This window comes from Saccopteryx leptura, chromosome 5, assembly GCF_036850995.1.
Source record: "Saccopteryx leptura isolate mSacLep1 chromosome 5, mSacLep1_pri_phased_curated, whole genome shotgun sequence".
NCBI classification, from domain to species: Eukaryota; Metazoa; Chordata; class Mammalia; order Chiroptera; family Emballonuridae; genus Saccopteryx; species Saccopteryx leptura.
In genome coordinates, this window is record NC_089507.1 from 124,902,541 (window position 1) to 124,918,785 (window position 16,245).

At 37.0% G+C, this 16,245-nt stretch overlaps 1 protein-coding gene across 1 annotated transcript in view; it reads left to right on the forward strand.

Annotated features, from left to right (window-relative positions):
* C5H10orf67 (chromosome 5 C10orf67 homolog) overlaps window positions 1-16,245 on the forward strand; it is a 135,257-nt gene that overhangs the window by 45,104 nt on the left and 73,908 nt on the right. The window contains exon 8 of the mRNA XM_066386560.1: window positions 7,689-7,754. Within this exon, the coding sequence (XP_066242657.1) occupies window positions 7,689-7,754 (66 nt within the window). The remainder of the gene's footprint in view (window positions 1-7,688; window positions 7,755-16,245) is intronic.

Here is a 16,245-nt window from a genome sequence, read left to right on the forward strand (position 1 = left end):
GAGAACAGGGTGGCAGAGCAGGGGGAGACTCAGGAGAAGGCATTTTAGAAGCCATCAAGAAAGAGTCTGAACACACCTTAGAACAAAAGACACACATAGATTGAAGGTAAAAGGATGGAAAAAAACATTTCATGCAAACGGAAATGAAAAAAAAGCTGGGGTAGCAATACTTATATCAGACAAATTGGACTTTAAAACAAAGGATATAGTAAGAGATAAAGAAGGCCACTACATAATGATAAAGGGAGTAATCCAACAGGAAGATATAACTATTATAAATATCTATGCACCTAATATAGGAGCACCCAAATATATAAAACAGACTTCGATGGATTTAAAGGGTGAGATCAACAGCAATACTATAATAGTAGGGGATTTCAATACCCCACTAACATCACTAGATAGATCCTCAAGAAAGAAAATTAACAAAGAAACATCAGACTTATTGGAAACACTAGATCAACTCGATTTAATAGATATCTTCAGATCCTTTCACCCTAAAGCAGCAGAATATACATTCTTTTCAAGTGCTCATGGTACATTCTCTAGGATAGACCACATGTTAGGGCACAAAAGTGCTCTCAACAAATTTAAGAAAATTGAAATCATATCAAGCACTTTCTCCGATCACAACGGCATGAAACTAGAAATGAATCACAGCAGAAAAGCTCAAAAACTCTCAAACACATGGAAACTAAATAGCAGGGTGTTAAATAATGAATGGATTAAGAATGAGATCAAAGAAGAAATAAAAAAATTCCTAGAAACGAATGACAATGAGCATACAACAACTCAAAATTTATGGGACATAGCAAAAGCAGTACTGAGAGGGAAGTTCATAGCACTACAGGCACACTTTCAGAAGCTAGAAAAAGCTCAAATAAACAACTTAACCCTGCATCTAAAAGAATTAGAAAAAGAACAGCAAGTAAAGCCCAAATGTAGTAGAAGGAAGGAAATAATAAAGATCAGAGCAGAAATAAATGACATAGAGGCTAAAGAAACAATACAGAGGATCAATGAAACTAGGAGCTGGTTCTTTGAAAAGGTAAACAAGATTGATGAACCTTTAAGTAGACTCACCAAGAAAAAGAGAGAGAGGACTCAAATAAATAAAATTAGAAATGAGAGAGGAGAAATAACAACTGACACAACAGAAATACAAAATATTGTAAGAAAATACTATGAAGAACTGTATGCCAAAAAACTAGACAACCTAGATGAAATGGAAAAATTCCTTGAAACATAAAATCTTCCAAAAATCAATCTGGAAGAATCAGAAAACCTAAACAGACCGATTACAACAAAGGAGATCGAAACAGTTATCAAAAAACTCCCAACAAAGAAAAGTCCAGGGCCCGATGGCTTCACAACGGAATTCTACCAAATATTCAAAGAAGAATTAACTTCTATCCTTCTCAAACTATTTCAAAAAATTCAAGAGGAAGGAAGACTTCCAAGCTTCTTTTATGAGGCGAGCATAATTCTGATTCCAAAACCAGGCAAAGACAACACAAAGAAAGAAAATTATAGGCCAATATCTCTGATGAATATAGATGCTAAAATCCTCAACAAAATATTAGCAAACCGGATCCAACAATATATGGAAAAAATCATACACCATGATCAAGTGGGATTTATTCTGGGGAGGCAAGGCTGGTACAATATTCGTAAATCAATCAATGTGATTCATCACATAAACAAAAAGAAGGAGAAAAACCATATGATAATTTCAATAGATGCAGAAAAAGCATTTGATAAAATCCAGCACCCATTCATGATCAAAACTCTCAGCAAAGTGGGAATACAGGGAACATACCTCAACATGATAAAAGCCATCTATGAGAAACCCACAGCCAACATCATACTCAATGGGCAAAAATTAAAAGCAATACCCTTAAGATCAGGAACAAGGCAGGGGTGCCCCCTTTCACCACTCTTATTTAACATAGTCCTGGAAGTCCTAGCCAGAGCAATCAGACAAGAAGAAGAAATAAAAGGCATTCAAGTTGGAAAAGAAGAAGTAAAACTATCATTATTTGCAGATGATATGATATTGTATATAGAAAACCCTAAAGTCTCAGTCAAAAAACTACTGGACCTGATAAATAAATTCAGCAAAGTGGCAGGATATAAAATCAATACTCAGAAATCAGAAGCATTTTTATACACCAACAATGAACAATCAGAAAGATAAATTAAGGAAACAATCCCCGTCACAATTACAACCAAAAAAATAAAGTACCTAGGAGTAAACTTAACCAAGGAGACTAAAGACTTGTACTCGGAAAATTACAAAGCATTGATAAAAGAAATCAAGGAAGATACAAACAAGTGGAAGCATATACCGTGCTCATGGTTAGGAAGAATAAACATCATTAAAATGTCTATATTACCCAAAGCAATCTATAAATTCAACGCAATACCAATTAAAATACCAATGACATACTTCAAAGATATAGAACACATATTCCAAAAATTTATATGGAACTAAAAGAGGACACAAATAGCCTCAGCAATCTTAAAAAAGAAGAATAAAGTGGGAAGTATCACACTTCCTGATATCAAGTTACACTACAAGGCCGTTGTACTCAAAACAGCCTGGTACTGGCATAAGAACAGGCATATAGATCAATGGAACAGAACAGAGAACCCAGAAATAAACCCACAGTTCTATGGACAACTGATATTTGACAAAGGAGGTAAGGAAATACAATGGAGTAAAGACAGCCTCTTTAACAAATGGTGTTGGGAAAATTGGACAGTTACCTGCAAAAAAATGAAACTAGATCACCAGCTTACACCACTCACAAAAATAAACTCAAAATGGATAAAAGACTTAAATGTAGGCCGTGAAACCATAAGCATCTTAGAAGAAAACATAGGCAGTAAGCTCTCGGACATCTCTCGGAGCAATATATTTGCTAATTTATCTCCACGGGGAAGTGAAATAAAAGACAGGATAAACAAATGGGACTATATCAAACTAAAAAGCTTTTGCACAGCTAAAGACAACAAGAACAGAATAAAAAGACAAACTACACAATGGGAGAACATATTTGACAATACGTCTGATAAGGGGTTAATAACCAAAATTTATAAAGAACTTGTAAAACTCAACACCAGGAAGACAAACAACCCAATCCAAAAATGGGCAAAAGAGATGAATAGACACTTCTCCAAAGAGGACATACAGATGGCCAATAGGCATATGAAAAAATGTTCAACATCACTAATCATTAGAGAAATGCAAATTAAAACCACAATGAGATATCACCTCACACCAGTCAGAATGGCGCTTATCAACAAAACAACACAGAATAAGTGCTGGCGAGGAGGTGGAGAAAATGGAACCCTCCTGCACTGCTGGTGGGAATGCAGACTGGTGCAGCCACTGTGGAAAACAGTATGGAGATTCCTCAAAAATCTGAAAATCGAACTGCCTTTTGACCCAGCTATCCCACTTTTAGGAATATACCCCAAGGACACCATAGAACTGCTCGAAAAGGAGAAATGCACCCGCATGTTTGTGGCAGCATTGTTCACAATAGCGAAGATCTGGAAACAGCCCAAGTGTCCGTCAGAGGACGAGTGGATTAAAAAGCTTTGGTACATATATACTATGGAATACTACTCAGCCATAAGAAATGATGACATCGGATCATTTACAATAACATGGATGGACCTTGACAACATTATACGGAGTGAAATAAGTAGATCAGAAAAAAAAAAAACTAAGATGAATCCATACATAGAAGGGACATAAAAATGAGACTCAGAGACATGAACAAGAATGTGATGGCAACAAGGGCGGGAGGCTGGGCGAGGAGGGAGGGGGTGAAGAAGGAAAGAGGGGATAGGGGAGGGGGAGGGGCACAAAGAAAACCAGATAGAAGGTGACAGAAGACAATTTAACTTTGGGGGAGGGGTATACAGCACAATCAAATGTCAAAATAATCTAGAGATATTTTCTCTCAACATATGTACCCTGATTTATCAATGTCACTGCATTAAATTTAATAAAAAAAAGAAAAAGAAAGAGTCTGAAAAAGGAAGGAAACATTCACAGCATGTCAAATGCTGCTCAAGAGGCCAGGTGTGCTAAAGGCTAAAAAGGGAAGATTGGATAATCCAGCTTTGGCAATAAAGTGATCCTGGTCATAGTAAGAAGAGTCATTTTACTGGAATGGTGGAAACAGCTGAGAAGTAGAAATGTGAATGCAGACATGGAGGCTATGGGCTTGGACACTCTCTAGGAGTTTGGCTGTGGATGGCCAGGCGGAGGCAGGGAGTAGCTGGAGGGCGACATGGGGTTGAAAAGAGTATTTTTAAATGATGGTGATAGAAAGAAGAATGAGGGTAGAAGAACAACAGAGAGAGGAGTTTGTTGCTGAGAGGTCTAAGGAAGCGGGCAGGATCAGGGCTAATGGCCTTGGTGTCTGCTGGTAATTGACACCCATTGGAAACTTGGTGACACTTCTTTTCAGACCAAGGTATGAGGAGTCAACACAGAATCTGTTTCTTTCTTTCCACTTCTCTCATTCCTTTCTTTTCTCTATGTCTGCTGCCAACTTCCCACATTAACTACACTCTGCACCCCACTCCCGAGGCCTTCACCTATTCATGCCCAGAGTTCTCCAGCCTTTTGGTGACGTTGCAAACATATGCAGTTTTAACCCACAGTAGCTGCGCCCTTCTCTGTCATTTCACATGGGTCTAATAGTGCCTGCGCTTTCTCACTGCCCACTACAGCTCTTCCAGCCCTCACTACTTTCCTCAAGTCCAGCCTCCACGCCTCTGCACTGCTCCCTAATTCACAGAGAATATGAGGGACACTTGGATTTTTTTTTCCTCCTTGGCACTCTCTTCCTCTGTCTCTTATCTTACTTTTACTACTTATCAGAAGAGAGGATATTCTTCTGTGCCTGGACTCCTCCTTCCACCCGTTTGACTCCACCTCTTCCTTATTTCCTTCTGGGACCTTTTTTCATCAGCCATTCTCTCTCTTATACCTTTCAAAGCAATTGCCATTTACTGTTCTTCAGATATTATTTAGAAGAAAACCAGCCCCTCCATCACTAACCCACTCAGAGGTAGATTTAACGGTGGGCACACCAGGCATGCGCCCTGGACCCCAACTTCTGAAGGGCTCCACAAAACCCCAACTTTACACTTTTTTCTAATGAAGGAGGGTTCTAATATTTTCTTCTGTGCCCGGGGCCTCAACCAACCTTAATCTGCCTCTGACCCCACTGCTAGGTTTCCCTGTTGATCAGGTCATGATGGGATTCATAGTGCTCTCAATCCTTTTACATCTTTTTCCCTTTTGAATTTCCTGCTGCGTGTGGCGGAACTGTGGCCCACATCCCAGGCGCCTCTGCGGCAGCGCCTGCTCTGAGCTCTGGCACTCGTCCTCATCCTGTCCAGTGGCGTCTCCTGCTCCTCCATCTTCCAGTGAAATACTATTCTTGGGGATTCTGTTTATCTTTGGTCTTATTCTTTTTTCTCTGGATGACCTTAAACTCTCTCATAACTGGTACACCTGTTTACTAGCGATTTCTAAACCTTTCTCTCCTGCTGCAGGTTTTCCCTAAAGACCACCTCCTTGATTTAATCTCTGTCTTCATCCTCAATTTCAATGTCATGCACTTGGAAGATTTGTTTGACAGTCTCCTTCCATCTCCTGTGGTAATCAGGGACTCTTCTGTGCTCCCAAATTTTTTAGACCATTTTCTCCCTTCAAGTGAGGAACTATGTCTTGTTTATCTTTATATCCTAATCAGTTCTCAGAAATATTTGCTGAAAAAAATGTCAAACTTTAACTCATTATCCCTCAACTCTGGACTCTGCTGTGTTCCTCATATACAGTTGGTAACTAGGTCTGTAGACTTCCCTCCTAACATTTACCTCAAATCCTTTTTCTCAGCAACTAGATGGCACAGATTTAGTTGTGGCCCCCATCCTTCCACAGAGTCTTCATTTTCTTCTTTCCATTCTTCCTTTTCCAATCTAGCTTCCCCACTGGTGCTATAGCTGTCTAATAATCTAATGTGCTAAAACCTTCAGTGGTTTCCCATCACCTTCAGTATAGACTACCCAAAACTGTCCTGAGGGGTTTTTGTTTGTTTTGTTTTTACAGAAACAGAGAGTGAGTCAGAGAGAGGGATAGACAGGGACAGACAGACAGGAATGGAGAGAGATGAGAAGCATCAATCATTAGTTTTTCATTGCGCGTTGCAACACCTTAGTTGTTCATTGATTGCTTTCTCATATGTGCCTTGACCGCGGGCCTTCAGCAGACCGAGTGACCCCTTGCTGGAGCCAGCGACCTTGGGTTCAAGCTGGTGGGATTTTGCTCAAACCAGATGAGCCCGCGCTCAAGCTAGTGAACTCAGAGTCTCAAACCTGGGTCCTCTGCATCCCAGTTCAATGCTCTATCCACTGCACCACCACCTGGTCAGGCCTGAGTGAGTTTTAAATGCTGGAACAACTAAGCACTTTCATATTTGCTGTCTCAAATTCTTTCCACAACAACTTTTTATTATCCTAATTTTACAGATGAGAAAACCAAAGCTTGTAGCTTAGAATTAACTTACCCTCATAGCTAGTAAGGAGCAGAGCTTTGATTTGAACCAACTACTATTCATTACATCATTCTGCCTTCCCCTCCTACCTGTGGTGAGCAAGGCCCCTCGATATCATCCTGAATCTTCTTCTCCCTTCCTTTCCTGCCATTCCTGTGTGTGAGCACACTGGGTCTCATAACACCAAGTTTCCCAGTTCCTCCATTGCTCTGTGTTTCTCTGTACTCGCACTGCTGTGTTGTTGGCCATTCTCTCCACCTTCCTCCTTCTCCAACTTGTTGAATTGCTGTATGTTCTTTGAGCCCCTTGTTGATGGTACTACTCTTGTGAAATTAAAACCAGGAATAGCATTTCTCACTCTAGTTATGGTTGCTATGTTAAGGGAACTTTTATTCTTATTCAATAGCCAAAGGTTTTACTTAACATCTGTTCTTATGTTTTCCAGTCACTTCCCATTGCTCTCCTGCCATACCGGAAGCTGCAGGGAAAGGGGAAGGGATGCCAGTTCACTTTTATACTTCCATAGCTGAACAAAAGGCCTGGAAGTTAAAAGGTGTTCCCTACATGTTTATTAAATTAGTGAATATATGAATGAACTGAATTGATGAATGTCAAAACAAGGGTGGAATTTCAGCAGTGTATATACAACACACAAATTTGAAAGACTGAGGCAAGTCATGAGTACAATGATCTTGCAGTTTATGTGCTTTCATGGCTGCTTTTAATTGGTATGAAATATTGCTTGATATGCATGTTAATATAGCATGAAAACCTAAAGTAAGAAATGGGTTATATAAAGAATACATTGCTCTTTTTGACAAAGTAGGGCTTGCTTTATTATATATTAGTATCACATTTTGGGGGTAAGATGTGAAAGGTTGTAAATCAATTGGCATTTTCTGTGTATATTTTGCTTACTTATGTAATAAAAATATAATTACATGATAATACATTATATGGTAATCATAGACATTTACTTTCTTCTTTAATCATGTTGGGATCCATTTTTATCATTTTCAGAACCAAAATATATTTCACTAAATCCTTTTGAGGAATAAAATCAGGTGTTCTGTTTTTTAATCAAAACATAATGTTCTCTTTCAGTTAACTGATGGTAGAGACAAATTACTGTCTGAGCTTGATGCTGAAAAAATATTTGTTCAAGAAATGGTAAGGTAATTTATAGTATTCTTAATAAATTTGAATTCAGGAATTTTATTTAATCATGCAAGTTTTATAAACTGTATTTGTAACTGCTTCTTATGAACAATTAATTTCCCCTTCATCAGTAATCTAAATGTATGCATAATTATAAACATTTAAAAAGGATCATTTGAGTAGTACTATAATAAATATACTTACTACATAGAAGAATATTACAATCAGAAATAGTATAATTTAAAGCTATGTACAAATTTTTTCAATTTTATTATCAAGAAGGAAAACACAAATATGAGGGTCCAGTATTTTGAAGGATTTGCTCTTTTTAGTTACAAATTGCCATAAGTGACAAAAAAAAAGAGCCCAGTTAGATATTTTGGCATTCTGTATTAGTCTCACAAGAAAACACTGCCTTTTTATGTTCTTTTAGGGGAACTTTTCAGACGGCTGGTCTTTTATTTTATGAGTTGACTACCCGCCCCCAGCCTGACACCCCACCCCTGGCCCAGCTAATGGGGTTGTACTTTGGCTTTCAGCTGATCACCACTAGTATGTCTTTGTTACAGTAAACTGACTGTGTGTATTATAATCAAAAATAAAACACAGCTTGACTTGCGTTCTAAATGTGCTTGAAAAGAATATGATACTGTTTAGAAGAGAAAAGGTTGTTCATAGGAAATCAACACCACTTCAGATATTGAAACATTCCCCTTTTTACAGCTTGTCACACTTTGTGCCAAGTCATGACTGTTTCTCTAACTCTGTTTTGTTACTCTCGGCACCATGTGTTTTGGGTTCCTTGTCATAGAAATTAATGCAAAACAATGCTCCTGGACTACAATAAAGCTTTCTATGAAGCCAACTTGTGAATGCAGGCCAGGGAAAAATGATGGTCAGCTAGTCACAGAAACCATGTGCTAACAAATATGTTATTTTGAAGACTCTACTTTTAAATACCTGGCATTTAAAAATCGACCCCATTATTTGAGTTTACTTGTTGGATCTCCTCTTCCCCACCCACCCTCTTCTTTCCAAAGTCCAGAGCTGTTTTTGAAAACAGCAAAATGTGTATTTTGTCATTACAATGGAAAGTGTTGCTGTAAAGTTGAAAAAAAATGTTATATTGACGTCAAGCTTGTTAGCAGCATTTCACAAGAAATTAAACTACTTAATCAGGAAGCTTGTGCCTATATTAGGAACAGACCCCATAGTTTTGAATCACTTTTCCTCTTTATTTGAACTGTAAGCCGTTTACCAGTTCTATTCTATTGCCCACAGGGGAACAAATCACCTTTTATTTTGTTGTTTAAAAGTTTGTTGAGCACCCGCTTGTTGCCAAGCAGCAAGATCTTTCATCACAAACCCCATAACAGCACAAGAGCCTCACTACCTCAGAACTAGTCTGGGGGTCCATGTTTTCAGTAGAGGGATAGGCTTAAGGTTCTTCTTACAACCAAGGTTTCCATGGCATACCTTCGGGCACAGCAAGGTTGCTGTTTGGTGCCCCTTACCCCCCACCAAGGCATTCTGTTACTCACTGGGAGGGAGGCTGGCTTTGTGTCTATTTGGGCTTCCTTTGTTTCTTGCCAGAGTGCTTTTTTCCAGAAATGAAGATTTGTCATTGTGCCTAGATGGAGAAGTGGGAGAAGGTGGAGTGACTAGAGCATTTTGTAAAAATTTTTTAAAAACTTTCTCACTAAAGGGTCAATGTTCTTTACTTGCCCACACAATTTATTTTCTGGCTTACTAAAAGCCTAGTTTAAAAAGCCATGGAGCTGGTAGTAAAAAGGCATGACTAATAAGTATTGGTAAGCAATAAATGTGGAGCAACTCTTTCTTTAGATTGGCTTTAAGAAAGCATGTGAAATAATTTTATATTTTCCGGGGACTCTTACACATAGTGGCACTTTTATTTACTTATTTATTTTTGAGATATAATTGCCGTATAACATTGTGTTAGTTTTGGGTATACAACAAAATGAATGAATATATGTATATATTGTAAAATGTTACCATAGGAAGTTTAGTTCATGTCATTCATCACACAGAGTTAAAACATTTTTTTGTGATGAGAACTTTTAAGATTTATTTCCTTAGCAACTTTCAAATACTGTATACAATACAGTATTGTTAACTGTAGTCACCATCCTCAGGACGTACTTGTTTTATAAGTGGAAGTGTGTACCTGTTGACCACCTTTGCCCATTTCAATCCATTTGTTGCCTCTGGCAATCACCTATCTGCTTCTTTTATCTATGAGGTTTTGTTTTTTTGTTTTTTGTATTTTTTTTTAAGATTTCACTACAAGTAAGATGATATGGGATTTGTTTTTTCTCTTTTTTCACTTAGCATAATGCCCTTAAGTTTCATCCATGTTGTCACAAGTGGCAAGACTTTATTCTTTTTTATGGCTGAGTAATATTCCACTGTATATATGTACCACATCTTCTTTATCTATTTGTCTATCTATGGACACTTAGGTCTTCATGTCTTGGCTATTGTAACTAATGCTGCAATGAACATGGGAGTGCATATATCTTTTGGAGTTAGTGGGGGGGGGGGGTATTCCTTTGGATAAATACCCAGAAATGGAAATACTGGGTTAAATTGTAGTTCTATTTTTTTATTTTTTGAAGAATTTCCGTAGTGACTGAACCAATCTACATTCCCATCAACAGTGCACAACAGTTTCCTTTTCTCCACATCCTCACATTATTGCTGATCTTCTTGGTGATAGCCATTCTAACAACTGTGATGTGATATCTCATTGTGGTTTGATTTGCATTTCCTTGATGATTTGTGATACTAAGAATCTATTGGCCATTTGAATATCTTCTCTGGAAAAATGTCTACTCAGATTATCTGCCTATTTTAAATTGGATTATTTGTTGGAGTTATTTTTTGGGGAGGTGTTATTGGGTTGTATATGTTTAAATTTTATTTATTTTAGAGAGAAAGAAACATCAATTTGTTGTTTGAGTTGTTTCTAACTCCACTGATTGATTTTTGTATGTGTCCCAACCCACAACCTCGGTGTGTTGGGAGGACACTATAATCAACTAAACTACCCAGCCAGGGCTTACGTTGTATATTTGGGGGCTTAACTCCTTATCAGAGATGTGATTTTCAAATGTTTTCTTCTATAGGTGCTTTTTCATTTTGTTGATGGTTTCTTTTGCTGTGCAGAAAATCTTTTTATTTTGATGTAGTCCCACTTGTTTATTTTTGTTTTAATTGTGCTTTGAACATCATATTAAAAAAGTTATTGCCAAAACCCCTGTCAAGAAGTTTTATTTCACTGTTTTTTTCTAGGAATTTTAGGGTTCTGGTCTTGCATTTAAGTCTTTAATTCATGTCAATTTAATTTTGTCAGTAGTATAAGGTGTAGAGGTCTAGTTTCATTCTTTTACAAGTGAATATCCAATTTTCCCAGCACCATTAATTGAAAAGAATTTTCTCCATTGAGTAGTCTTGGCTGCCTGTCAGATATTAGTTGACAACATATGTATGCATTTATTTCTGGGTTTTGATTCTGTTCTGTAGATCTGTATATCTGTTTTTATGCTACCACCACACTGTCTTGATTACTACACTTCATAAAATAGTTTGACATCAAGAAATGTAATGCCTCCAACTTTGTATTTTTTTTCCTTAGGATTGCTTTGGCTTATTGTGGTTTTATATAACTTTTAGGACTTTTTTTTCTACTTTAAAAAGTGCCATTAGAATCTTGATAGAAATTGCATTGAATTTGTAGTTAGTTTTGAGTAGTATGAGCATTTTAGAAATATTACTTCTTCCAGAAGTATAAGCATTTTAGCAATATTACTTCTTCCAATTCATCAACATGGAATATCTTTCCATTTATTTTTGTCTTCTTAAATTTCTTTTATCAACATCTTATAGTTTCCAGTGTAGAAATATTTCTCTCCTTGGTAAAATTTATTCCTAAATATGTTATTATTTTTGATGTGTGTATGGAACAGTTTTATTTATTCTTTTTCTCTTTATTCTTTTTCACATAATTCTTAATATATAGAAATGCCATTTTTTTTCGAGAGAGAGAATGAGAGAGAGACAGGAAGGGTGAAGGAAAAAAAAAGGTTAGACACATCAACTCGTAGTTGCTTTCATTTTAGTTGTGCATTGATTGCTTCTCATGTGTGTCTTGACTGGAGCTAAGCCCGTGTCCCATTGTTCAAGCCAGCAACCTTTGAGCTCAAGCTGGTGATCTTTGGGATCATGTGGACAATTACCCCGCTCAAGCCAGTGACCCCAGTGCTCAGAGCCGGCAACCTCGGGGCTTTGAACCAGTGTCCTCAGTGTTCTAGGTCAACACTTTAGCCACTGTGCCACCACAAGTCAGGTAACCTACTGTTTTTAATATGTAGATTTTATATCCAATTCTTTTATTTATCATGAAACTAGCAAAAAAGAGAGTCTTCATCAGAAAAATACCATTATTGAACTCTTATCCTTAACTAGTTTTCCAGTTGTGTCATCTCAGTCCACCTTATTTCTAGAAACAATCCAGACTCGAGAAAGAAAGGAATTACAAAGGTTGATCTAGTCCCTCATTCTGGGATCACAACATTGTGTTATGGCTATAGCTACATTGGAGAAGCTGCTGTGCAGGAGTCACACTATGGAATAGTATTTGCTTCATGGGGCTTTGCTGCTCACCTAGTCTGCCCGTTGCATATGTCACTCATGGAGGTTGGTGGGGTTGCAATCCCAGGTGGTCTGAAGCTGTCCACTGGATGCACTGGCTGTGGGGCCTCTCGGAAGTGAAAGGTCGGCTACTGCCTGGGCCCTGCCTGACACAGCTACAGAGGGATCTGCAGATGGCTGCTACTTGTGCTGGACTTAGAGGTGCCCAGGTGAGATCAAGTTGAAAACCAGAATAAGACAAGAATTTGTGCTCTTATCACTTCTATTTGACATTGTATTTTTGGTCTTAGCTAGTACAGTAATGCAAGAAAAAGTAATAAATGACATCCAGATTAGAAAGGAAGAACTGTTTTTATTTCCCAATGACATGATCATCTGTATAAGAACTCCTAAGGAATCTACAAAAACACTCCTAGAATTAATCAATGAATTAACAAGGTTACAAAGATTAATATACAAAAATGATGTATTTCTAGGTGCTATCAACGAATAATCAAAATTGAAAATTTTTTAAATAGTTGCAATAGCATAATAAATATGAAATGCTTAGGGTAAATTTGACAAAATATGTACAAATTACACAAAACACTGCCAAGAGAAATTAAAAATTTGACTAGATGAACAACCTGTGTTTATGACTCATAAAATATATATTATTCAGCTGTCAGTTATCTCAAAATCGATTTACAGATTCAATACAACTCCAATCAAATTCCTAGCAGGCTTTCTTAAATTAACAAGAATCTCTAAAATTTATATGGAAATGCATGGACCTTAAGGAGCAAAAACAGTTTGGAAAAAGAACAAAACTGGAAGACTCACACAATCTGATTCCAAGACTTACTATAAAGGCACAGTAGTCAAGGCAAAGTGATACTGGCATAAGAATACACATGTAGATTGATTGAATAGAACAGAAATTCTAGAAATAGACCCTATAGGTCATATATGGTAAACAACTACTGACAAAGATGCCAAGGCAATTCAAGCAGAAAAGGATAATTTTTCAACAAGTGGTACTGAACAATTTGACAGTAAAAAATGGACTCAACACTTACCTCACACCTTATATAAAAATTAACTTGAAATGGATCATAAACCTAAATATAATAACTAAAACCACAACAGTTCTAGAATAAGGTATAAGAGAGGATCTTAGTGACCTCAGGTTTGGCAGAGAATCTTTAAATAGTGTAAATTGTACTTCATCAAAATTAAAATTTTTTACTCTTCAGAATGTTAAAAGAAAACTGAAAAGGCAAGCCACAGTGTTGAAGAAAATATTTGCAATATAGGCCCTGGCCAGTTGGCTCAGTGGTAGAGCGTCGGCCTGGCATGCGGAGGTCCCGGGTTCGATTCCCGGCCAGGGCACATAGGAGAGGCGCCCATCTGCTTCTCCACCCCTTCCCCTCTCCTTCCTCTCTGTCTCTCTCTTCCCCTCCCGCAGCTGAGGCTCCATTGGAGCTAAGGATGGCCCGGGCGTTGGGGAAGGCTCCTTGGCCTCTGCCCCAGGCGCTAGAGTGGCTCTGGTCACGACAGAGCGACGCCCAGCCCCAGATGGGTGGGCGTGCCGGGTGGACCCCGGTCGGGCGCCTGCGGGAGTCTGACTGCTTCCCTGTTTCCAGCTTCAGAAAAATACAATATATATATATATATATATATATATATATATATATATGATAAAAGATATAGAATATAATCAAAGAACTCTAACAATTTAATAATATAGTAAACAACCTAATTTTTCCAAAATGAGCAATTTGAACACTTTACTAAAGAAGCTATCTGTAAAAAGAAATGGCAAACTATGACATGAACAGATGCTTAACATTATTAGTCTATAGGGAAATACAAATTAAAATCTCAAGAAGATACCACTGTATACTCACTAAAATGGCTACTATGTTAAAGACTGCCAATATTGAATGTTATCAAGGATTAGGAGTGAGTAGAACAGGGGTTGGGAACCTTTTTGGCTGAGAGAGCCATGAATGCCACATATTTTAATAAATGTAACTTCATGAGAGCCATACAATATGTTTAATACTGTGGCTTGCCTTTCAGTTTTCTTTTAACATTCTGAAGAGTAAAAAATTTTAATGAAGTGATCATTTGTTTTATATATTATTGAAATAGCTATAGATCTCAGGCCTTCTAAGATTATTTTTAAAAATTCAGATAATTTATTAGTCAAACTTTAATGTAATGAATAAAATTATAATTTAAAAGGTCAATTTTAATTTCCAGCATATAAGACATATGATCAATATTTTTAAATTGAGATGTAATTAACATACAACATTGTATTAATTCTGGGTGTACAGCATGATCACAACAAAAATTCTAGTTAATATCCATCACTACACAGTTACAATTATTTTTTTTGTGAGAACTTTTAAGATATACTCTCTTAGCAACTTTCAAATATATAATCCAGTATTATTAGCCACAGGCATCTTGCTATACATTCCCATGACTTATTTATAACTGGAAGTTCATAACTTTGATCACCTTCACCCATTTAACCCACCCTCACCTCCTTCCTCTGGCTACCACCAATTTGTTCTCTGCATTTATGAGTTTGGTTTATTTTGTTTTTGTTATAGATTCCACACTAAGTAAGATAATACAGTATTTTTCTTTCTCTGTCTGACTTATTTCACTTTGCATTATTTTCTCAAAGTCTAATCATGTCATCACAAATGACAAAATTTTTTTATTAATATATGCTTCAATAATATTAATATTTTAATAATATGAATTTATAAGTAATGCCAGTGATTCTAATTCTGAGTAATCTTATTATGAAGTTAAAAAATGATGGGAGATACATCTAATCATTAATGTCATTGGTGTCTTAACATCAACTGTAATGTATTTTCAAAAATATTTCTTCCTTACTGATAAATCAGAATTCAACAGAACACAATTCTAGATCATGAAATCTTGGTGTCTGGGAGGACAGTAACTCATGTCCACAAAGGACTGTCTTTAGGTAATCTCAGTGGGTTTGAATTCAAAGCTAATGTTAGAATTCACCTCCATTATAATGCCTTAAAAATAATTTTCTCCATACCAATATAAAAAGTTGCTAGAAATACTGAATAAATCATCCCTCAATCATTTAAAAAAAGTATCTATTGAGTGCATACCGTATGCCAGATACTATCCTAAGTGTCAAATGCACAGAGATAAGCAAATAGACAATGAAGCAAGCTCCATGCAGTTGGAACTAATTTAGAGGAAGCAGCCAGGAAAGAAGAGAACGGCATTTTGGCTGAGATCAAAAGAATGAAATGAAGTAATCATGTGAGAAGTGGGAAGAAGCTGGATGAAAGGTGTGGGGGAAATCTCTATAGCTTCCCCTGGATTTTTCTGTGAGTCTAAAACTGCTCTAGAAAAGAAAGTATTGTTTAAAAGGTGGGAGGAAGAGCACTAAGAGTGCAGGAAAGAGAAGATGCCATGAGGACGGGTGTGCTAAGATCAAGGAGAAGGTGCAACGTTTGAATTTTATTTTAAATCCAATGCAATATCATTGAATAATTTTAAACATGGGGATGTGACATGATAATATTTATATTAGGAAGACATTCTGGGACAGTTATGTTTCTGGTCATGGCCAAGTAGCTGTTATAAACCAACCCTCCCACAGATGACAACTATAAACTTTGGGAAAAAATGTGTGCATTTTATATAAGACCAACACTTTTAAAGTACAATAAGTCTCTGAATTCTTTTTAATAATGTTGTTATGCTGTTGCTAATCAATGATGAATAAAGTACTTCTTACCATTAATGCGACTTCTGGTGCTGCATGGTTTTGCTGATG